We start from the raw sequence: 23842 nt of genomic DNA, 5'->3' as shown, positions 1-23842 counted from the left end.
TGCATAGATGAATTTGGCAATCACCAGGGTCAGAGCAATGCACATCACTCTGATGAACTGGGAGACTGGTAATGTGTCCCTCAGTCTATCAGGATGTGCACTCCCGTAGGATAGCAGGGTGTTGCGATCAGTGGGTTTAGTATACAGGGAAGTGTAATTTGTCAGTTTTTAGTGTACACCAACACATCCAGGAATGCAATGCTAGTATGTGATACATTAGGGTTAAACACCATTCCTTCAACCATAGAGTTTAAATATTTAATAAACGCTTGCAGGTTATCAAGAGTGTCGGTCCAAAGAATGGAAACATTATCAATGTATCAAGTCCACCGTCTTATATTGGAGAAAAATTGGGATGGATGGATTTCCTCAAGGTACCCCAAAAAAAGATTGGCATAGGAGAGAGCAAATTAACTGCCCATGGCGGTTCCCTTAATTTGACGATAGAATTGTTTTTCCAATCTGAAATAAATGTTCTCAAGTATCATTCTGAGGCCATCTAATACAAAATCAGTAGGTGAGGACCATGTCTCCCTCTGGGATAGAAAATGGCTAACTGCCACAAGGCCCAACTCAGTGGGTATACAAGTATAGAGAGAAGAAATATCCATAGTCAGAAAAAAAGGACATATCCCATTGATGCATCGTAGTTTGTCCATGAAATCATTAGTGTCTCTAATGTAAGATGGTAAATGTTTCACAATAGGTTGAAGGAAACAATCCAAAAGCATAGCCAGTGGTTGTAGAATAGAGCCAGTCCCAGCTACTATAGGTCTATAAGTTAGTGGATTATGTACTTTATGGACTTTGGGCAGGCCGTAAATCATTGATGTACGTGGGTATTCAGTGTATACCCAATCAGCAATACCCGTTGAGATCAATCCAGAGTTCAATGCATAATCTACAAGTAATAAGAGCTTCCGCTGGATGAACAGCATAGGATCCTGTGAGATAAATTGATAACTGAAATCATCAGAAAGTAATCTCAGCATGCCCAAACAATAGTCAGAATAGTTAATAACAATGACAGCGCCCCCTTTATCTGCTGGTTTAACGATACTTCATTTTGTAGAGGGCGGCTGTTTCAACTCTGTTCAGATTCCGACTATGGTGGTATTATGAGTCCTTCTGTGATTAACGACCTCATATGTTTGATATTTCAAAGTCTTGACAAAAGTCTCAATGGGTGTGAATTGGCCAGGCAGAATAAAAGAGCTCTTGGTTCAAACTTGGTACTCATGGTATCAATGGCAGGGAGTGTCAGAAAAGTGTTGTTTTAATTTTGCTTAACACAGACATTTCTGATTTGATCAGCATAAGAGGTGATCTCCGATTCAATTTTGGATAATTGTTGATTTGACAAAGTTGCACTTTTACTTCTTCTATTACCAGAAGCATGTAGTTAAGTGAATTTTGTTTTGAAATTTCACACCGCTTCCCACAAAAGTCTCTTTTTTTTTGTCTGCCAATTGTAGGTTGGTTGCGAATACGAAACCTCTAGCAATTTTCCTGGCACGGTATTATTCAGACAGAGTAAATCCATGTAGTTCCAAATCTACTCATTTTTTTCTTAGTCATTTAAGATCTCGAAAAAGTTCTGTAGGAGAGTCAGAGCCAAATGCAGCTGGGGGATTGGATGGAAACAATATAGCATCTCTTGTCTGCTGTATGTGCATGCAGATGCTGTAGTATCTAACATTGTGTTTCCATGTGGATCCATCAATGAGGTAAAGCAAATGTCCGTCACTTGCTCAGAAGCAAAGTATGATGACGGTCTGTCCATCAGTTGGGACAGCAAGTAAAGAACCCGTATTGGGTGGTCATCAGTTGGGGTGCTAGGTGGAGATGCCAGAAGATGAGATCAGATCTACGGCTGCGGTGCTGCCTATTCTCCTTACCCACTCTCCGGTGTTCTGGCAGCCGTTTTTTGTCCGAATTGATTATAATTTTCTTCCATCTGACCCCCTGGTAAGTGTTGGTTTACATATGATTCTACAAATAGTAGTCTGTTCTCTTACACTGCTTGTTCTTTACACATGCCAATTATGTATTTACATGGTTTTGAATTTTGTGATGTTATTTCTGGCGGGCTGTGATGTCATTATGACGTCTGGGGGAGGCCCCTAAGCATTATGTAATGATGTGGGGGTATTTATATGAGCACTTTTACTTCATTTTGTTGTCGCTATGTCTACCCTGAAGAAGGAACCCTATGCGGTTCCGACATGTTGGCTACTTGATACAAGTGACATGTTGTTGCAATAAAAAGAAAATGTGGATTTATTGCATCCCATGAGTGCTGGTGATCTTCTTTGCTGTTCACTTAACATGGGGTGGGTGCTTTTCCAGGGGGGACCAATGTTGATGACGACAAGTGCCTCTTCCCCACAACCTTGGCCTGGTGGTTGTGGGGGTTTGTGGGCTTATAAAGGGGGCACCCAGAGGGCCCCTCCGCTTGTGAATGAGTAAGGGGTAGTTGTACCCCTACTCATTCACCTGAACAGTGAAAAAAATAGTAAATAAACACACACCTTAGAAGTCCTTTATTTGGGGAAAAAACCCCACAACAATTCCATTATTTAAAAAAAAAATGTCTCAAGATGTCAATCCAGCATCGATCAAGTCGTCCAGCGATGTAAATTGTCCTAATCTTGGAATCCCGATGCCGGCCGACCAGCCAGAAAAAATAAAGAAACCTGGCGCTCGCCCCCTAAAATTCCTACCAGACCTCATTGGTCTGGTAGGATTTGCAGGGGGGAACCGCATGGTTTTTTAAAAATTGTTTCTGTGGACTGTCAAAAGTTAAAAAGAAACAAAGTAAACATTTATTGTCACTTTTCTGCAAGGAATGTTTGTAATTATTGTTTAACTCATTAGAAATTATCAAAACATTAATGCCGAAACTATTTGACTTTCAGACCCGAATCCTGAAAAACAAAATAACGAAACATCAGAAACTAACCAAAACAAATATTTTTGCAGGTGTACATGTCTAGTTACATAGTAATAAATAGAATAAAGACACAGGTCCATCGAGTGCAACCGTTGTGAGTGTGTTGTGGCAGTGCAAGGCAATACCACGGTGTAGTTTGGCAACTATGGCACCTAGGACTCTCAGCCAGAGGAGCTGAGAGGGTCCAGAGTGTAAACCATTTGATAAGGAAGAACTAGGCTTTTCAGATTCTTCCAAATGTTCAGAATTGTAGCTGGGATCTGGAGATTTCTTAGAGCTCTGGGTGGGAGGAAATCTCCAGTCCTGGGGCCAGGTGTCACCAATGACCAGTCTGGGCTGATCAAGTGGCTGAGGGCAGCCTCATTAGGAGTCTGGACCAGAGTTTAGTGGAGTTGTGTGTGCAGGAGGCACACGGCCACAAGCAGACTCGGGTGCGTGATGGCACACGTGGAACAGCCAGGGGAGGCTGGGAGAGGTTGGGAAGGTCGGTGACCCAAGTGACCTGTTGGACGGGACACAATGCTGAGAGAGCAGTGTGAGTGCTCATGAGGGGTGAGCAGTGTGAGTATCACGAAGAGGTGTGCTCAGACACTTGGAGCGGAGCAAAGCTACTGAGCACTGTATATGCTGAGGAAAAGCGGATTATTATAAGAAGTGCATGAATTGTTCTGTTTCGTTTATGTTGAAGATGAATAAAGACTGTCCTTTTTTATGTTTGTCGGCTTCAGGAGTGGTCACTTAGCGTTCACCATTGGGCTATATGCCCCAAACTACTACTGTGTGTATAAGAGTCTGTGTGTGTTCCAGTCATTAAGAGTACCTGTGCCCCTGTATGTTCTGGTCTCTGAGGAAGGTATCTAAATGATTTGTGAATAATTCAATACTCTCTGCTGATACCACTGTTTGTGGAAAAAAGTTCCACAATTTTACCGCTCTAACTGAAAAGGAACCCCTACGCCCCTTGTGGTTACAATTTTTTTTCCTCCAATTTTAGGTAGCGGCCTCTAGTCTTCTTTAGTGAGTTTACAGTAAATAGTCGATTACTGATATTAGTATCACCATTAAACAATTTGTACATCAAAATCTTGCCCGCTCTTAATCGTCTCACTTTTAGAGTGAACAAATTAAAATTTAGCAACCCGGTTTCATTGCTTTGGTCCTACAGCCCCTTAATTAGTTTTGTTGCCCTTCTCAGTACCCTCTCCAGGACATCCTTTCTGTGGATCGGTGACCAAAATTCAACCGCATACTCAAGATGAGGCCAAATCAGTGATCCATAAAGTGGCAACATTATTGCTTTGTCTCTACAGTACATACCCTGGCAGTACTCTGCTAGCTTTGTTTGCTGCAGCCTAACATTGCATGCTATTGTTTAGTCTGCAGTCAACTATGACCCCGAAATCTTTTTCAACTTCTGACTTCCCTATTGGAGTTCCCAATAATGTGTATTCTGCATGCCTGTTTTTCACCCCAAAATGCATTATTTTACATTTTCATCTGCCATGTAGTTGCCCACTCCCCTATTTTATCTAAGCGTGTATCTGTTACCCTCCCAATTTTAGTATCATCTGCAAACACAGAAACGTGACTATTAACAGCTTCCCCAATATAATTAATAAACAGGTTAAACAGTATGGGGCCTAGCACAGAACCCTGGGGCACACCACTCTCGACTTTAGACCAATTCAAAAAAGAACCATTTACAGATACCTTCTGGACACGTTCGTGTAGCCAGTTCTCTATCGATGTACACACCATTTTATCTATGCCCATAGATTGCAGCTTGTGTATTAAGTGTTTATGTGGTACCGTGTCAAAGGCTTTTGCAAAATCCAGGTATACTACGTCCACTGGCTTTCCTCTATCCAGGTGTATACTTAGCTCCTCATAGAATGTTAGTAGGTTGGTCTGGCAAGAGCGGTCCTTCAGAAATCCATGCTGATTATCACTTATTATACCTTTGTCACAAACAAATCCACTAAATAGTCCTTTATCATACCCTCAAACAGTTTGCATACTATTGATGTTAGACTGACTGGTCTGTAGTTCCCGGGTTGGCCTTTTGAACCTTTTTTGAATATTGGTACTACCGTCGCCTTAGGCCAGGTGTGCCCAATAGGTCAATCCCGATCTACCAGTCGAACGCAAAGCTAATGCTGGTAGATCGCTTTTGCAAGTCTGCTCAGCAGGAGGAGACTGGCCGGGCTAGGATAAGCAGCATCATGAAGGAGGAGGCAGCTCTGTATATTTTTTATGTCATGGGAGGGGGTAGGAGTTTTGCTGAGCCAGAATGCAGGACTTGGCTGATCTTTGCAGCTCTGCCAGCATCATGAGTTAAGTCTTCGGGAGGGAGGGAGCTGCAGCAGCTAAGAGGACCTGTCGAGGTCTGAAAGAAAGGATAAAAAAAAGAGGCAGCAATGCTGACACAGTTTGGCTATTACAGGTAATAGTCTCATAGTTTACCTGTCTGGTAAGTGTGCGTTTGACTTTAGGTGGCCATGCACTGTGCGAATTTCAGCTGGTTTTTGATGAACCAGTTGAAATTCGCACAGTGGGTGCCGCTGTCAGCACCAGCATCTTCCAACATCCCTCGATCAGGAGCCATTGGGAAACATTTTCTACGAACAGAGCTGGTAGCCAATGAGTAGCCGGCTCTCTGTGGGTATTCTGACAGCGGCCGGCGGTCGCTGTCAGAACATAAAGTACACAGTGGGAATTCCTCGATCAAAGTGCTCATAGCATTGATGGAGGAATCTGCTCTTTTTTTCCGTTCAGCCCGCAGGTTAAACAAAAAAAATAGAGCAATGTATGGCCAGCTTTTGGTCCTGTTCACACTAGTACTGTGTGTTGATCGCACACTCCTTAGGGATGAACGCACTGTACTGCACAATCACACCTACCCTGTGTTCTGGTGCGCGAGGTGCGTTGCAATGCCATTTGTTGGTAGATCTCATTGAGCTGGTCATTTGCAAAGTAGATCTTAACACAAAAAATTGTGGGCACCCCTGCCTTATGCCAATCACTTGGTACCCTACCAGTCATTATGGAGTCCTTGAAAATTATGAATAATGTTCTCTCTATAAGCTGGCTGAGCTCTTTAAGTACCCCTGGGTGCAGGTTTTCTGGTACTAATGATTTACTCACATTACGTTTTTCTAGTCTTTGTTGAAACCCGCTACCGTCAACCACTGCAGTATATTATGCACTAAACTACTCACATACTTACATTAAACCTCCATTTTTCTCAATTGCATACTGAGGAGAAAAATGAATTTAATACCTCAACCTTCTCCATGTCATTTATGATTAATCTTCCGTTCTCCTCTATTATTGGGCCTACATGCTCCTTTGTTATCTATTTACTGTTTATACAGTATATTGGAATAATTTTTTGGGGTTCTTCTTACTGACTGTGGCAATATGTTTTTTGGTAATCTATTTTAGCTGCCCGGATTGCACTTTTGCATTCCTTGTAGATCTGGAATGGCAATGCAGTCCCCTCCATCTTATATTTTTTTTAATGCCAGCTTCCTCTCATTGATATGTTGTTTTACCGGTTTATATAGCCATGCAGGTTTCGTTCTTGTCCCATTTAGTGTCATACACTAGATGACATAGCTTATTGAAGTTTGCCTTTTTGAAATTTAGCGTTCAAACCAACATACTTCTCATTCCTGTAGCTAATATTAAAAATATTATAGTATAGTTGTCAGTATAAGGTCTATCTATCTGCTGCTGTCAATCAGCAGAGGAGGACCTGATGGAGAACTTCAGGTTCATCTCTGCTGATTGACAGCAGCAGTGGGCAGGTGCAATAGCTAGTTTGCTATTGGCTATTGCAAATTCAAATAGCCAATAGCAATCTAGCTATTCATTTCTATGCTGTGTTTTTTTGTTTGTTTGTTTGTTTTGGGGTTTTTTTACTCTGCTGGCGGCTCCGGTAAAAAAGGAATAAAAAAAAAAAATAACAGACAGCAGGGAAAGGTTTACTCTGCTAGATGGAGCAGAGTAAACCTTTCCGGGAGAAAATGTTTCTCTCCCGGGTGGCCGGGAGCCGCTGTCTAATAGCGGGAGACTCCCGAAACGTCCGGGAGAGTTTGGACATCTGACATAGGTAATTATACTGTAAGTTACAGGCTACCATTAACGTGTATATGAACCCAAGAACAAAAATTGAATGTATGGCAGCTTACCACTCCTTTAAATGTAGTGGCTGCATTTGGAGTTACATTTATTTGCATCTGATAAGCATGTCAGTAACACACTTCCTGTACTAGGGTGACAACAGTCACTGTACTGTAATCTATCGAGGGTGAGCATTGTCACTGTAGGACAAAAAGTGTATTAGGATTAGAGAACACCTCCCCTTCTTTTTATCTCCACAACATAGGGACTAGGTGCTTTGTAGTTCACAGAGTAAGCCTGTGCAGGTTTGCTAAGACCTCCTGAGATACATCTTGCAATGTGCATAGGTCACAGAACAGCACTGGAGTTTGACAGGATCAAGAGGTTTTTGGGTTTTTTTTGTACTTATCAAGCAGTATATCTTTTATATTAACAAACTAAAAGGAAGCAAATAAGAGAAGGTCATTGTTAATATATTAAAATATATTTAAGTGATTAGGTTTGATTACTTAGTGTAATATCTCTTTGCCATAAAAATCCTTCAATGAGATATTATATAACTTACCTGTATAGGTAGTAAAAGAAGGACAGCAGGTAGAATGCCAATTTACACCAAGCTTCCTTTTGGCAGTAATTTAGAATGTCCACATTCATTATGGAGACTGGATCAAACATAACTTCTGAGCCATCTGCAGGTCGGTGGAAGTACCTGTAACAGGCCACAAGTAATATTACTTAGCCAGCTCATATGCACTTCAAAATAATTTTCCATTATGCATGGATTAATCGTAGCTTGTTAATGGCATCTTCAGCTATCTCAGTGTGCCGTTATGGAAGAAGACAGTTGCCAAGTGTAAAATTACTAATTAATAACAGTATTGTCAAGAACATCTAGCTCCAGCTGACAGAATTAAACAAGAATTCTGACATTTTAAATGTTCTACTTCTGTGGTACTTCATGGAAAAAGCATTGCTAATTTATTGCCTTAAAGGAAAACTACCTTTGTTAAACATTTTCTATAAAATAGTGTATATAATAATTCAATGTTATTAAGAATTACCTTTACATTTCAGCCATCTATGATTTTATAATATAGACAAATAGTTCAAGTGTAGACTTTTGCAATCAAGTAGCTGCAAATCTGAAGTAAAATATCAGACACCTTAACACTGCACGTTGTTGAAAGTGACATTAAACTCAGAAGTACCATTTTAAAAATGCATTTAAGTACCTTAACTATTAACAATACTATACCTTATTTGTGTAAAACTGGCCTGTAGATCCTCAAATTATCTCAAAGTTGGTGTTGACACTGTCCTTCCTTCTGGAGCATGGCTACTTTTGTTCCCCATGATCCCTGTGTGTGTTGTAAAGTAGCCACCACTCACTCTCATGATTGACTACAATCTCATGTTTAGTTTACTACCGTAATTTGTATTGAGATTGTAGTCTATCATGAAAGTGAGCTTGAAGCGGTATCTGCTTTACAACACACAGGGACCATGGAGAACAAAAGTAGCCATTCTCCAGAAGGAAGGACAGTGTCCGCACCAAGTCAGAGATTCTTTGAGTATCTAGAGGAGGTGAGTAATACACAAATAATGTGTGTGGAATAATCAATCTGTGTAGTGAGAACAGTGAGAACAGTGGTCAGGGCAGGTCTCTAATGTCCCCCCCACAGTCACACACTATTATTATACATGTATATAGCGCTGACATATACTGCAGTGCTGTACAGAAAACACTGAGCCAGTCACATCAGTCTCTGTACAGAGGAGCTTACACTCTAATGCACAATGGCACCAGCTGTAGGGGGACATAAAATCCCTTGTATACAGCAATGATGAACAGTATATGAATTTGGCTCAGGGCTTAGTGACGTGCTGGACTCTGGGCTTAGTGACGCGCTGGACTCTGGGCTTAGTGACCCGATGGATTCTGGGCTTAGTGACGCGCTGGACTCTGGGCTTAGTGACCCGATGGACTCTGGGCTTAGTGACCCGATGGACTCGGGGCTTAGTGTAACATCCCTCCGCTCCGGGCCGCGTCCCGTTTGCGTTCCAGGGTGGAACGAAACAGAGGGAGACACCGCCGAGGGTTTCCTCCCCCATTAGGGGAGGTGCTGTGCGTTCCACGCTGGAACGCGGAAGTGCGCCGCGGCCGCGTGACGTCACGGCCGCGGCCTATTTAAACTCACTCCGAATGAGACAGGGTGTTCACTATTGGGTTTCTCATGCCCAAAACACCCTGGAACTACACTGTAGACCGGCCTTCCAACCAACAGGACCGACTGGAGGGTTCCCCTACACCTCTACCTGGGATCTATGTCTTGGCTCACATCTTCTGCATAAAGCGCAAGTACTCTGGAGTCTTTCTGGCATATACTGCCTAATCCAATTGTCTGTACTAAGCGTACTACATCCCTTCCCTAAGGGACCTATAGATCCATGAGGGGTTATGAACCAATAACTCCTCCTCACTGAGTACTCGTTTGTGTTTGCCTTCTTTTTGTTTATACGGCTGATGATGCAAGAACCCCTAACTCTCCGCCTCTGATTGAGAGTGACGCCTGGGGTTCGTGACTGAGTGCCGTTTTAGATTCATACGAGATAAGCTTCTCTTCTGCAGCTGCGATCCACCTCAGCTTATAGAAAACCCACCGGGCGTGACACTTAGTGACGCGCTGGACACAGGGCTTAGAGAGTGAGAGTGACCTGAGAGTGACCCTGCATAGCCCCCCATACACAGTGCACAGTACATCTGAGACTCTACCACTGGGGTTTTTATTTTTTACTATATTAAGGAAAAATTACTGAAAATTTTGAAAAAAAAGGATTTTTTTAACATTGTTATAATACAATTATTATTACCCAATTTTTTGGTAAAATATAAAAGACGGGGTCACGTCGGGTAAATAGACACCAAATATGTCAAGCTTTAAATTTGCGCACACCTGCGATATCGCAAAAAAACTACCATGCCCAAAATTGACCATAGGCGATGCTTTAAAAGCTTTTACCGCTCATCAGTTTAATGTTATCACTGCGACGTTCGCGGCAATATGTGACATGTGCGGCGTAATGGGCGCAATCGTCGTTTCGCACGTATGCGCACCCGACGCATGTTTGCATGTGTGTATGTATGGGTGGGGACTTTAGAAAAAAAAAATTTCACTTAACTTTATTGTTATCACATAGGGGGCTAAGAAACCCCCTATGTGATAGCAAAGAAGATGTGACAGGTCCTCTTTATGGAGACATCAAGACCTCTAATGTCACCTAGGGACCCCCAAAGAAGCTGATGGCGCAGAGATCTGCGCACAGAACAGCACGTTATAAAGCGATCCGCTGGCTCTATAGCCGGCGGATAGCTTGTATGTAAACAGGCATTGCTGCCAGTTTTTAAATGTTGTCAGTTTCCCGTACGCGCACGTGTGTGCAGCGCGCGCGGCTGACAGGACGTTTAAATATACCCGCTCAGATCCAGGAAGCTCCCAGCCGGTCCTCTTTCTTTACAACGACCAGCCGGGAGGCGATTAATATACAAAAAAAGTGACACTGATCAGCAACAGTATTGGATAAGGGGGAGGGGAGTCTGGGTCTTCGCTATTTATTCAAAGCCCTTCACAAGGTGTGCAATCTCCCAGTTGGTTTCTGAGGACAGCAGTCCCTTCATCTCCACTCCACTAGCTGTGATAGTGGCAATTTCGTATCTGTTATATATATCTAGAGTGGGCGTCTCTGTAGTACAGGACCTTCATACAGTGCTCAATCGGATGTCGCGCCTCTTCCCGCGTCACATTGGGTTTGTTGTCTCAAGCCTCCCCTCCAACCCATGGTATCTCGCAAATTTATAAAATCCTATTCTCCTCCAGGACTTCACAGGATATCTCTCACACTGGGAAGCTGAACTTGGCGCTACCCTGAATGATCCGCAGAAACAGCATGTCTTGCAGCTCAATTCTTCATCCTCCATCAGCTCTCAAGTTTTGGAATCTTCCTTCAAATTGCTTGCACAATGGTACTATACGCCTAAGCGCTTGCACTCTATTCAACCCTCTCACTCTTCAGAATGCTGGAAGGGATGCGGTTTCAGAGGCACGCATTTTTGGCACCAAATCATCCAACTTATGACCTTCATCACCGGTCGGCCCGTCCCACATGACCCATGGCTTTGCCTATTATCACCTAAAACCTACAAGAAATCTCTGCTACCGCATGTACAGAATGGCGCAAAGTTCCTCATTCTGAAACACTGGAACTCCCCTACCATTCCTTCATTGAAAGAATGGCTGCTCAAAGTTGACTATCTATGCTTAAATGGAGGAGCTCACACTCACCTGACAAGACCGCAAGACTCTTTTCGAAACCATACGGTCTCCATGAACTGCTTTCAAACTCACTCCCCAATATCTATGTTTGATGTGCTGACCATCTGCTCCTTTGGTATTTCTGATGCATAATGCCCACTCAGACCCCAATATAATATAAGGTTTTATGTTGCACGTATGCCATGGTACCTAAATGTTTTAGCGTGCTCCCTACACCCCCTCCTACCTCCCCCTGCTCTGCTCTTATCTGCCCTTCTCCTTGCCCCCCCTTTTTTTTTCTAACCAGGCCCTTCCTGGTACCCCTCTTTGTTTCTGAACACCTGGGTCCAGTCAGTGCAGGTTTGCGACTACTTAAAGATGTAAAAATGCTACTTCAAATGTATTTGTTTGGCTGGTTGACTGCCCTGTCGGTGTTTTACCATGTATGTATGTTTCAAATCCTAAACTTCAATAAAAATTGAATATTGAAAGAAAAAAAGAAAAGAAAACCATATATAAAAAGCTGTGATTACAAAAATGGTCACATCATTACTTTATTTTAATGTATAGCGATATATGCACCTCCAAAAACCACCCCAATTCTTACTCTAAGGTATAAATCTAAGAGGAATAACCACAAATTGAGGGGAATTTATCAAAACTGGAACAGACAAAATCTGGAGCAGCTGTGCATGGCAACCAATCTTTCATTTTCAAATCTTAACTGAACAAACTCAAGAGAGAAGATGATTGGTTGCTCTGGGCAATTGCTCCAGATTTTGTCTGCTCCCTTAAGGACAAAGGTCTTTTTTTTTTCATTTTTTGTTTACGTGTTATAATCCACATTTTAGGACTGAAAATTACTTAAAACCCCCAAATATGATATATTTTCTGAAAGCCTAGACCCTATAGAATAAAATGGTGGCAGTAGGAAATTTGTACGTTGCACGACATTAGCACAACTTATTATCAAACCCAAAAATTTCGTGAAAAATGCACTTATGTTAAATTTAGTGCTCCAAAACACTATATAAAACCATTTTTTAAAATATAAAAGATGAGGCTACGACGAGTAAATAGATACCCAACATGCTCAGGTTAAAAATTGAACGTGTGCATCTGTGAAAATGCGATTGAATTCAGTACCCCAAAAAGTCCATGCACAACGCTTTAAAAGCCACTACAGGTCATCCATTCAGAGACACGCATAAATATTGGACCTAGAATTATTGTTCTCACTCTGGTGTGTGCGGCAATACCCGACATGTGTAGCGCAATTGTCGTTTTGTACATAGACGCACCCGACGCGTGTTTACGTGACGACACGCGTGCTCGCGGGGGACTTTAAACATTTTTTAAAATTATTTGTACATTTCATTTATTTCATATTATTTTTAAAACTTTACTTTAATTGCTATCACATAGGGGGGCTTACAAGTCCCTCCTTGTGATAGCATATTGGTGGTGACAGGTCCTCTTTAAGGTCCTCCTCTTAAAAGACCCCTAGTATCACCTTTCTACTTTAAATAAGCTATTGAAGTGCAGATCACACTTCAATAGGTTATAGCTGGGCTTCAGGAGCCGAGCAATGACAGCTATGGGACCGGAAGTGATGCAATACGTGTCGCTCCCGGCCCCAGCTTCCCAATGACACCCGAGATGCCGATCGCCAGGCCCGTAGGAGGGGCAGGGGAGCCCGGGAAACACGGGGTGTCAGGCGGGGGCGCTTACCGGATCATAAAAGCCATCTGACAGCAGCTGAGCCACCAGAATCGCTTCTACTGTAAAGCCGGCCACCGGCTCTACAAGTATGAACAGAGTCCCGATGGGATGGCTATGATGACCCCCAGCGGACTTCCACTGCAGAGTCCATCTTATATGCTCTTCGGCAAGGTCGCCACCCTGTGGAAGATTACGTTACAGAGTTTTGTAAATGGAGTGCTGATACTAATTGGAATAATGCAGCCTTATGATATCGGTTTCGCCTGGGACTCACAGAAAGTCTTAAGGATGAATTGACTAGACCTGGGGTTCCTGACTCTCTCGAAGAGCTTATCCATCTTTCCATTCAATTGGACCCAGGCAGTTGGGACTGTTTCATGCCCCTCTCTCTGCAGAAGAAAAAACACTGGTGATGTCAAAGTAAATTATGCTTGTACTGTGGAGAGCCTGGCGATTTTTCATGCAACTGCCCTGTTGTGCTTAGGAAGTTGACTCATCCTACCTTTATTGCCAGTCTCCATACAGGTAATTCGTCAAGTCACATTCATTGGCAATCCACCTAGCGGATGGATCTGATCTTAAGTCAGGCCCGATTATCCAAGAAACTGTTCCCCAGTGGTGGGCCTCTGGGTTGTACTTGCCCCCTGGGCTAAAAGTTGCCAGTCAGCCCCTGCCCAGTGGTGAATGTTGTCCAGACCTGCCAACATTCACCACTGGAGCCAATCATCCATCGAGTCAAGTTCCATCCCAGTGAACTGCCAACCAGATGCCAGGAGACCTTCCAACTGTGAGTCCAGTGCCTTTTACATATTATTAGACACTAGCATTCCCAGGGTAGTAGCGCTCCTACAAACCAATTGTGTATTGCTATATATTGATCCACAGGGCTCCTCTCCCTGTTATAAGGAGCTAGCACACCGACCATTCTATTGTTCATACACCCTTTTTTTTCAACTTAGAGACCGATAATCATTTGCAAGCATATCCACTCCTCGAATTCTTTTGACACATTCCAGCAGTGTGACCTCACATCAGCAGTGCGCTTCTATATGTGTTGTTTATCTATTAACAAGCTGTGCAGCCCCTCTACTCCCTGCCGCCCTGAGGCCATGGCCACAGTGGCCTTGTGAGGAATCCGGCCCTCCGGGCAGCATGGGTTTCTCGAGTATGTGATAAGGCAGCCTGTAGGTAGATTATCCTGGACTGTGATGAAGCAGCTTGTGTAGATAAAGTATCCTGTGTCTGTTTGTTGCCATAAGGCAGCTATGTTAAGGCATCGTGCAGCCTCTAAATATGGAGGGATTAATCGCAGGCAGCCTGTGGTTATGGAGGGGTTAATCGCAGGCAGCCTGTGGTTATGGAGGGGTTAATCGCAGGCAGCCTGTGATTATGGAGGGGTTAATCGCAGGCAGCCTGTGATTATGATGGGGTTAATCGCAGGCAGCCTGTGATTATCGAGGGCATTCTCTGGTGTTGGAGGGGTTTAGGCAGACGGTGGTATTGGAGAGGGTAATGGTAGACATTCTGTGGTGGAGGAGAGGGTAAGGAAGCCCGTGGTGATAGTGGGGTTAATAACAGGCAGCCTTGCTGTGCGGACCTCAGGTGTAGCAGCTCCGGAGGAACGTGTAAGTGAAAAAGTCCCATCTCTAGGATGGGGGAGAGCTTTCACAGACACACAGAGGATGGACACACTCACCAGATCAGAACATCTAACTGCAAAGCGCAGCGCCCGTGGCCCGGTATCAGGCTTCCAGCTGACATGCCATGGTTTCCTGCACCACCGTCGCTCTCCTGGCCGTGCTGTGGAAGGAGCTTCTGTGGAGGTCCTAGTTTAGCTGCCCAGAGGACCCCAACAAGCGCGATACCTCTGGGCAGCCTGGAACTATTTAAAAAATTAAAGTGCCGGTATCGGCGCTATGTAGCGGGGCATTTTCACAAGTACAAGTACATGTGAAAATGCCCTGTATCGACCCAGATAACGATACTAGTATGCGTTTTGGGATATCCCTACTTTCTATGATCGTATACCTTGACGATAGTCTTATTTTTCCCCTTCTGTTAACCAGCACCATGAACACGTTAAGAAGGTCTTGGGCCGTTTGAGGGAACACAAACTGTATGTGAAAGCTGAAAAATGCTAATTTGAAAACGATTTAATTTCATTCCTAAGGCTTATAATATCCACATCTGGTATCTCTATGGGATTCCCTAACTTCTACCCTAACTTCTACCGGAAATGTATTAAAACATTTTCAGCCATCCCCATTACCCAACTCACAAAACAGACTACTTGTTTCAATGGTCTCCTGAGGCACAAAAGGCTTTCGACACACTGAAAACATTATTTACTTCAGCACCTATTCTATGACAAACTGAGCCTGACCTGCCCTTTGATCAGGAAGTAGATGCTTCCGAAAGCGCTGTTGGCGCTATTCTGTCGCAACGCCTAGGGCCAAAGTCTTCTCTCCATCCCATTGCTTTCTTCTCTAAGAAGCTAAGCCCAGCCAAAATGAATTATGATGTAGGTGATTGGAAATTGTTGGCCATTAAATCCGCCTTAGAAGTATGGTGACATCTTCTTGAAGGTGCAGCTCACCTGATCTTAATTTTTAACGCAGACGGCCAAATGACTGAAGCCTTGCCAAGCCAGGTGGGCCCTGTTTTTCTCTAGATTTTCTTTTCACATTACTTACAGACCAGGCTCCAAGAACGGAAAACCAGATGCATTGTCACGTATGTTCCCTGAAGTGAAATGGCCCCAACAACCAGACACGATTCTACCTGCACACAGTTTCTTACTTTTGCAAGGGGATTTCTTGACCCAACTTAAACAGGTGTCAGTGGGAGCTGAAATATCACAGAACTCCGGCCTTTCGGCACAAGAAGAACTTTCTCTCTGCAATGAGAAAATCTTTGTGCCTCCCAGTATGCGCCCCAAAGTTCTTGGACTCTTTCAGGATCACCCAATAGCAAGTCATTTTGGAATCCACAAAACCATAATCCTGGTTCAACGGTCAATCTGGTGGCCCAGTTTAAGTAGTGACTGTCGGGGGGGCGTGGCCTGAACATGGTGCTGAGCGGACGTGAGTGAGGAGAGCTCCGTGGAGTGATGGAGTATCTAGCAGTAGACCTTCTCATCTGACACCATTTCGCCCCATGTCGAGGGGTACCAGAAAGTCGCGGACCCCCCGCGCCCCTCCACGTCCGCGGGTGCAGGCCAGATTGGACCCCTTTCTGTCCCAGCCGTCTGCGGGAGTCAGGGCCAGGAACCAGGCCGCGGGGTCATCTGGTGCCGGGCCTACAGTGTGGCATGTGGAAGCGCCGGGACTGTCGCCTGCTGCGATCCCAACGCACTCCCAACCGGAGGCCCTACTGCCCCGGATGGAGCAACCACCATCCCCATCCAGCTCCTTACCTGACCCGATGCTGGGTCTGGAGGCGTCGGCCTCGCAGGGGCCCCCGCGAGCGACGGGTGGATCGGACCTATCCGGCAGGCAGGACCTGTGTGCCATGGTGGCGGCGCTCCCAACCAGGGAAGACATGCAGGCCATGAGCGCCCAGATTGCGGCCACCCTCCGCGCAGATCTTGCAGAGGTAAGGGAGGGAGTTGACCAGCACGCACAGTGCATAGAGGCCTTGGAGACGGCAGATTCCTCACTCATAGCCCGAGTCTCCCTGTTGGAGGAGGCCGTGCTGACGCAGAAGGCCCCATCGATCCAATTACAGTTGCGGCTGGAAGACACCGAAAATCGTAACCGCCGCAACAACTTGCGGCTGAGGGGGATCCCAGAAGCTATAGGCGGCTGTAACAGCTATATTCAATGGCCTACTAGGCAAGCCCCCGACGGATCAGCTGGAACTTGATCGGGTGCACAGGACCCTGGGCCCCAGAGGACCCGATGTGAACAGGCCTAGAGATGTATTGTGCCGTGTGCATTTTTTCAATGTCAAGGAGGAAATCCTCCGCAATGCGTGGAGACAGGGCGCAGTGGACTTTGATGGAGCTGACGTACAGATCCTGCCTGATGTGTGCCCGCAAACCCTACATCGCAGGCGCCTTCTCAAGCCCCTTACGGATCATCTCCAAGTGGGCGGTGTCCCTTATCGTTGAGGTTATCCATTCTCTCTGCTGATCGGCAGAGGCAACCGGTCCTTTAGACTGACTCACCCACGCCAACTACCAGACCTGATGGGTTTCCTTGACTGTGAACCACTCCTGCTACCGGACTGGCTGGACATTCCTCCGGCTGAGGCCGCGACCACAGCATCCTACAGAGCATCGGGACCTCGGAGGCCTAGAGGTGCTCGCCAAAGATCCACATCGCGGCCCGCGAGAAGGGACCGCCCGGGGGACCCGGAAATCTGATCGACTCTGAGACGCTATGGGAACTGTCATGGGAGCGCAGCTCTGCGTGACCCTCATAGTGAGACATTGAGTAATTGGCCCAGCCTCTCCTGGTGGGGTTGCTGGCGTTACCTGCTTTGCTGGGGGGGGTTGTTGGGGATTGGCATGGGATGAACTAGGCCCACTGACACGGAATCACTGGTGTGTCTTATGGGACCTATATATGTGTTTACTGGATACCTGACCCACAACCCCGGTTGGGACTACAATGGGAGCATGTTTAGTGATCCTCTAAGTCGGTTTGACAGTGGCTAGGAGGGGTGGATACTTTAACCTGTGCCGAGTTTAAACTGTGTCGAGATGTTGGGAGGCCTAATGAGATAAGATATTGACTCTATATTGGTCTCAGGAGAGATGGCGTGCAGCTGTGGTGGCTGGGGTGGGACCGGGTCCGGTGCTGACTCTCCGCGTGGACGGGGCGGGGGCGGGAACGGGCCCCATGTTTGCTTTTAGCCTACGGGTTTATTGCCACTGGGGCGTTTGGCTGTCCAAGATCGTGATATAATCTCCATATCTCACTCTGTTGGCTGCTGTGTTTAGCCTTTTCCCCCAAGTTTCAGGCGTCTCCTCTCCGTGTTGGAGTTAACCCATAGGAACGCCTGGCTTGTAACTGTCTACTCTTATGTTATTTGTTTTTTCTCTCTTTCCTGCACTAGGGTCGGATGTAGCCTCACCCTCGGTGCGACTAGTGCTCTATCTCCTCCTCTCTTCTCTTTGTCTCTAGCTGTCGAGTCTTCGTGTGAGTCTTGTTCTCCAATCAGTGTTTTTGTCTAGTCTTCCTTAGTGTTTGTCCGTGCCCGGTCCTGGGACACCGAGAGCTCACCAACGAGAGGGGAAACCCGAGGAAGTGGGTCTGGCCAGGCGGACTGGCCTGGAGAAATCCTTACGTGCCCACCAGAAGTATAACCACGGGAGCGGTGAGTTACACCACACATCATGCCGATTGTAAATGTTACCTCCTTTAATGTTCGGGGGCTTCATGTCCCTGAAAAGAGATCAAATTTACTGAACGAGCTGTGGAGACAGAGGTCTCATGTAGCATTCTTACAGGAGACTCATTTCAAGGTTGGGCATATTCCCAAACTAGGAAACCACAGATATTCCACGTCTTACCATGCCCCATCCCAGGACTCTAAATCCAAAGGGGTGAGCATTATACTAGCCAAGTCCTTGCCATGGAAATGTGTAGACACATATGCAGACTCGGAGGGGAGAATGCTGCTAGTTAAAGGGGACCTACATGGCCACAGGGTGACCTTTGCCACAGTGTATGCCCCTAACTCTAGACAGGTGACCTTCCTGGAATCCTTCTGGGCGCAGGTGGAGCTGTTTGCAGAGGGACTATGGACCTTAGGGGGAGATTTCAGCATGGTACTAGACCCCGCATTAGACTCCACGAGGGGAATTTCGCAAATCTCGCATGCCCAGAGGAAAAGAGTCAAACGGTCATTGTTCGAAATCCAGCTAGTGGATCCCTGGCGCATTAACGACCCCACCGGCAGGGATTAAACACATATGTCAGCCCCGCACCAATCCTATTCACGCATAGACTTCTTTTTGCTCCAACACGCGCGCTGCCCCTTCTCTCTGGCACCTCCATAGGCACTTCGGCTCTATCTGACCACTCCCCAGTGCATATGAGTATTCTTGTGAGAGAAGGTATTCGCTCGCCGTTTACGTGGCGGCTGAACAAATCCCTATTGCAAGACGAAACAATCCTGGCCGACCTGAAATCAGAGCTAGCACTTTACTTTGGGGACAATGCATCCCCGGCGCAGGATCCGCTAACCTTATGGGAAGCTCACAAGTGTGTTATGCGTGGGGTGCTGATCAAAATAGGTGCCCGGCGGAAGAGGCAGCGACACCAAAGAATAGACGACTTATATGCCCAGTTGAGAGACTTGGAGTTGCGCCACAGGGCTGCTTTAGATGGGGACACTCTGACCACTCTGACCCGGACTCGTACAGAACTTAGGGACCTCCTGCTGGAGGGGGTACGGGCTCAGTTAGGTAGAGCATGCCGCACGTTCTATGAATTTGGGAACAAGCCTGGGAAGCTCCTAGCACGTGCCCTGAGAGATGTTAGATCCCGTACATACATACCATCTGTTCGTCGGAGGGGCTATTAGTCTCCAGATCTAAAGACATAGCACGACAATTCCACTCGTTCTACTCTGCCCTCTATAATTTGCATCAGGATGACGGACAGGCGGGGTCCCCGTCACGAACACGGGCGATCCGAGCATACTTGAGCAGCTCGGACATGCCCCGCCTGCCCGAGTCGGTTGCACAGAGTATGGAGGTCCCTATCTCGGTGGGGGAATTTGAAGCGGCCCTGAAAACTATGAAACCTGGGAAGGCGCCAGGACCGGACGGTCTAACACTGGTATATTACAAATCCTTTCAGAAACTCCTAGGGACCCACTTCTCAGAGGCCTTCAATTCGCGCCTCAAAGGAAACAAACTGCCCTGAGATGCCCTTAGGGCACAAATCACGGTAATCCCCAAGGCAGGGAAAGACCCCGCTCAGTGTGCTAGTTACAGGCCCATTTCACTGCTGAATACGTTCTCCTTGAATTTTCTCCCACTTCAGAAACGCATCACGTTAGATTTGGCCTCATGGGACCGCCCCTCCTTTACGTGGTTGGGTAGCAATAATATCCTAAAAATGGTGGTCATGCCGAGGTTACTATATCTTCCCCAGATTCTCCCAGTATCAGTCCCAGTGACGTTCCTCCACCAGCTCAGATCTCAATTTCTAACTTTTCTATGGATGAACAGGAGGGCTGAGGCATCAGCTTTTGTCTAGATCCAAGGGTGCAGGTGGCCTGAGCTTCCCAGATCCGGTGATGTACTATAAAGCGGCACACCTGTCGGTGGTAGTTGATTGGTGTTGTAACTCCAAACATAAGCTGTGGGTAGACCTGGAACAATTGGAGTGCACTCCGCCTTTGCAGAGTGCACCCTGGATCTTTCCCAAGATGCCGCTCGCGTATTGGTCGAACCCATTGTTTCGGGCCACAATGAAGGCAACTAGCGGGTCACTGCCCAACCCGGGTCTTTCCCCACAGCCCTCGCCTCTCGTACCACTGACTGGGAACCCACACTTCCCCCCGGGTCTGCATACCCCACTGGCTAGGTCCCTGACCTCGTCGGCGCATACTAGACTGTATCAGTTCCAAGGGGAAGCCCAGTGGTTGACCATTGCTCAGATTAGGGACCTGACCGACCCACCCATGGGTTTCTGGAGCGCCCTACAGATACGCCACTTCCTAGATGCGTCCCGAGCTGGGGACCCCCCTTTACGACCAAGAACAGAATTCGAGAACATATGTGAAAAGGCAGAGCCAGTGAGACACATGCTGTCACACCTGGTCGACTGTCTCTGTAGCCCACCTGATCTTCCCCCTCCATACTTTGTCAGGAAATGGGCCGCAGATCTGGGGGTAGAGTTTAGCCCCGAGCAGGTGGATTGTATGTTGCACTTTGCGCTCAAATCCTCAGTGTCGACTAAATACCAGGAGTCGGGATACAAGCTGTTGACCCGATGGTATAGAGTCCCAAAGGCTCTATACGCTATGTACCCGGCGATACCTGAGACATGTTGGCGATGTCAGGAGGAGGTAGGCTCCCTACTGCACAACTTTTGGGAATGCCCGGGGGTGGCTACATTCTGGTCCCAGATTGCCACCCTTGTCCAGCAGATCACGGGCGTGGCCCTTCCGTTTACTCCTGCAGCATATCTCCTCCACCTGACACCGGTATCGCTGAAAACTTATAAACGATCCCTACTGATCCACCTGTTGAATGCGGCTCGGGCATGCATCCCGGTTCTGTGGAGGAAGGCCCGTCCGCCCTCGGTGGAGATGTGGGTGAAGAGAGTGGAGGAGATTCGGCTGATGGAGGACCTGACCTCTTCAATCCGTAAGACCCAAAACAAATTTGTGGCTACATGGGCAGCATGGTACTTGCTCAGAGATTCCTTGGAGTCTCCCCAGGACGGCCTGGGGTGAAATACTGGAGATAGTGCCAGCAAGTGGGTGGCTCCTGTGGACCGGGACTTGGGTGTTGTCTTCCCCTTCCCTGGATGTCTTGTTTTCGTGTTTATGTACTCTTTTTCTCTTTGTCGTTGTGTTCTTACTGTATATACATAAGTTTTGTGTCAGTAAAATGGAAAAAGCCATGGGAGTACGGATACAGACCCGATAGTAATGTTCTGTAAGTGAGCAATTTGTGGGGGCGGACCAGGCCAGACGGCAGAGTATAGGATAATTAGAAGTTGTATACAAATGCGCCGCAAGGCCCAGATGTTTGTATGGTTCTGTGTACGTGCTCTTATGTTTGCATAAATAAAGAATAAAATAAAAAAAAGTTGTGACTGTCAAACTTATGTCAAGTCCTTTGGAATTTGGGCCTGTAATAGGGGTGAAAGGGCGAGATTGTGGGGCTTGTTGAAACACTTACCCATTCCCAAGACACCATGGGATATAATTAATATGGATTTTATTGTCGAGCTCCCTCCTTCAGACAAATTTACACCTATCTTTTTGGTAGTTAACAGACTTTCCAAAATGGCCCATTTCATTCTTCTGTTGGGTACTCCATCAGCTGCGGAAACTGCACAAGCCTTCATCAGATAAGTGGTCCGACTCCATGGCGTTCCTTGCAGCATCACAACAGACCGTGCAGTACAATTCACAAGTAGATTTTGGAAAGAATTACGTAATCCTCTGAAAATGTATACTTGTCTCTCCTCTGCATACCACCCTCAGACTAATGGACAGACAGAGCGTACCAACCAAACGCTTGAATATTATTATTATTATACAAGATTTATATAGTGCCAACAGTTTGCGCAGCGCTTTACAATTTAAGGAAGACATTACAATACAAATCAAGACAAGATGGTAAGTAGGGCCCTGCCCATGAGGGCTTACAATCTAAAAGGGAGGGACAAAGATTGAGTTTTAAGAAGTGTTGTGACATCCAGACAGATATATCAGTTAGTAGATTAGTGACACGGAAGGACACTGTAGGGGTCAGTTGTGGAGTAGAAAGATATATTTGAGTGTCATCGGCATTGAGATGGTATTGGAAGCTATATATATATCTATACATACACTTTATTGCCAAAAGTATTAGGACGCCTGCCTTTACACGCACATGACCTTTAATGGCATCCCAGTCTAAGTCTGTAGGGTTCAATATTGAGTTGGCCCACCCTTTGCAGCTATAACAGCTTCAACTCTTCTGGGAAGGCTGTCCACAAGGTTTAAGAGTGTGTCCATGGGAATGTTTGACCATTCTTCCAGAAGCACATTTGTGAGGTCAGGTACTGATGTTGGACGAGAAGGCCTGGCTTGCAGTCTCCGCTCTAATTCATCCCAAAGGTGTTCTATCGGGTTGAGGTCAGGACTCTGTGCAGGCCAGTCAAGTTCCTCCACCCCAAACTCGCTCATCCATGTCTTTATGGACCTTGCTTTGTGCACTGGTGCACATTCATGTTGGAAAAGGAAGGGGCCATCCCAAAACTTTTCCCATAAAGTTGGGCGCATGAAATTGTCCAAAATGTCTTGGTATGCTGATGCCTTAAGAGTTCCCTTCACTGGAACTAAGGGGCCAAGCCCAACCCCTGAAAAACAACCCCACACCATAACCCCCCCTTCACCAAACTTTACACTTGGTACAATGCAGTCAAGCAAGTACCGTTCTCCTGGCAACCGCCAAACCCAGACACGTCCATTGGATTGCAAGACAGAGAAGCATGATTGGTCACTCCAGAGAAGACGTCTACACTTCTCTAGAGTCCAGTGGCGGGGTGCTTTACACCACTGCATCCAATGCTTTGCATTGTACTTGGTGATGTAAAGCTTGGATGCAGCTGCTCGGCCATGGAAACCCATTCCATGAATCTCTCTATGTTTTGCCAATCTGAAGGCCACACAAAGTTTGGAGGTCTGTAGCTATTGACTCTGCAGACAATTGTCGACTTCTGCGCACTGTGTGCTTCAGCATGCGCTGACCCCGCTCTGTCATTTTATGTGGCCTACCACTTTGTGGATGAGTTGCTGTTGTTCCCAGTTGCTTCCACTTTGTTATAAAACCACTAACAGTTGACCTTGGGATTTTTAATAGCAAGGACATTTCACGGATGGACTTATTGCAGAGGTGGCAACCTATCACGGTACCACACTTGAATTCCGTGAGCTCCTGAGAGTGACCTATTTTTTCACAAATGTTTGTAGAAGCAGTCTGCATGCCTAGGTGCTTGGTTTTCTACACCTGTGGTAGGGTTGCACAGACTAGACTAGAGAAAAATTTAAAAGT

The 23842-nt window shown here is 46.1% G+C and overlaps 1 protein-coding gene across 3 annotated transcripts in view; it reads right to left on the bottom strand.

Annotated features, from left to right (window-relative positions):
- The window catches only part of CNIH2 (cornichon family AMPA receptor auxiliary protein 2), a 153842-nt gene that overhangs the window by 8277 nt on the left and 121723 nt on the right, over positions 1 to 23842 (bottom strand). For all 3 annotated transcript variants that reach the window (XM_018567349.1, XM_018567348.1, XM_018567350.1), the window contains one exon: positions 7644 to 7787. In XM_018567349.1, coding sequence (XP_018422851.1) covers positions 7644 to 7787 — 144 coding nt within the window. The remainder of the gene's footprint in view (positions 1 to 7643; positions 7788 to 23842) is intronic.

Source organism: Nanorana parkeri, unplaced genomic scaffold (genome assembly GCF_000935625.1).
Source record: "Nanorana parkeri isolate BGI_ZX_2015 unplaced genomic scaffold, ASM93562v1 scaffold1034, whole genome shotgun sequence".
Classification (NCBI taxonomy): Eukaryota; Metazoa; Chordata; class Amphibia; order Anura; family Dicroglossidae; genus Nanorana; species Nanorana parkeri.
This window is presented reverse-complemented; position numbering and strand designations above follow the sequence as displayed.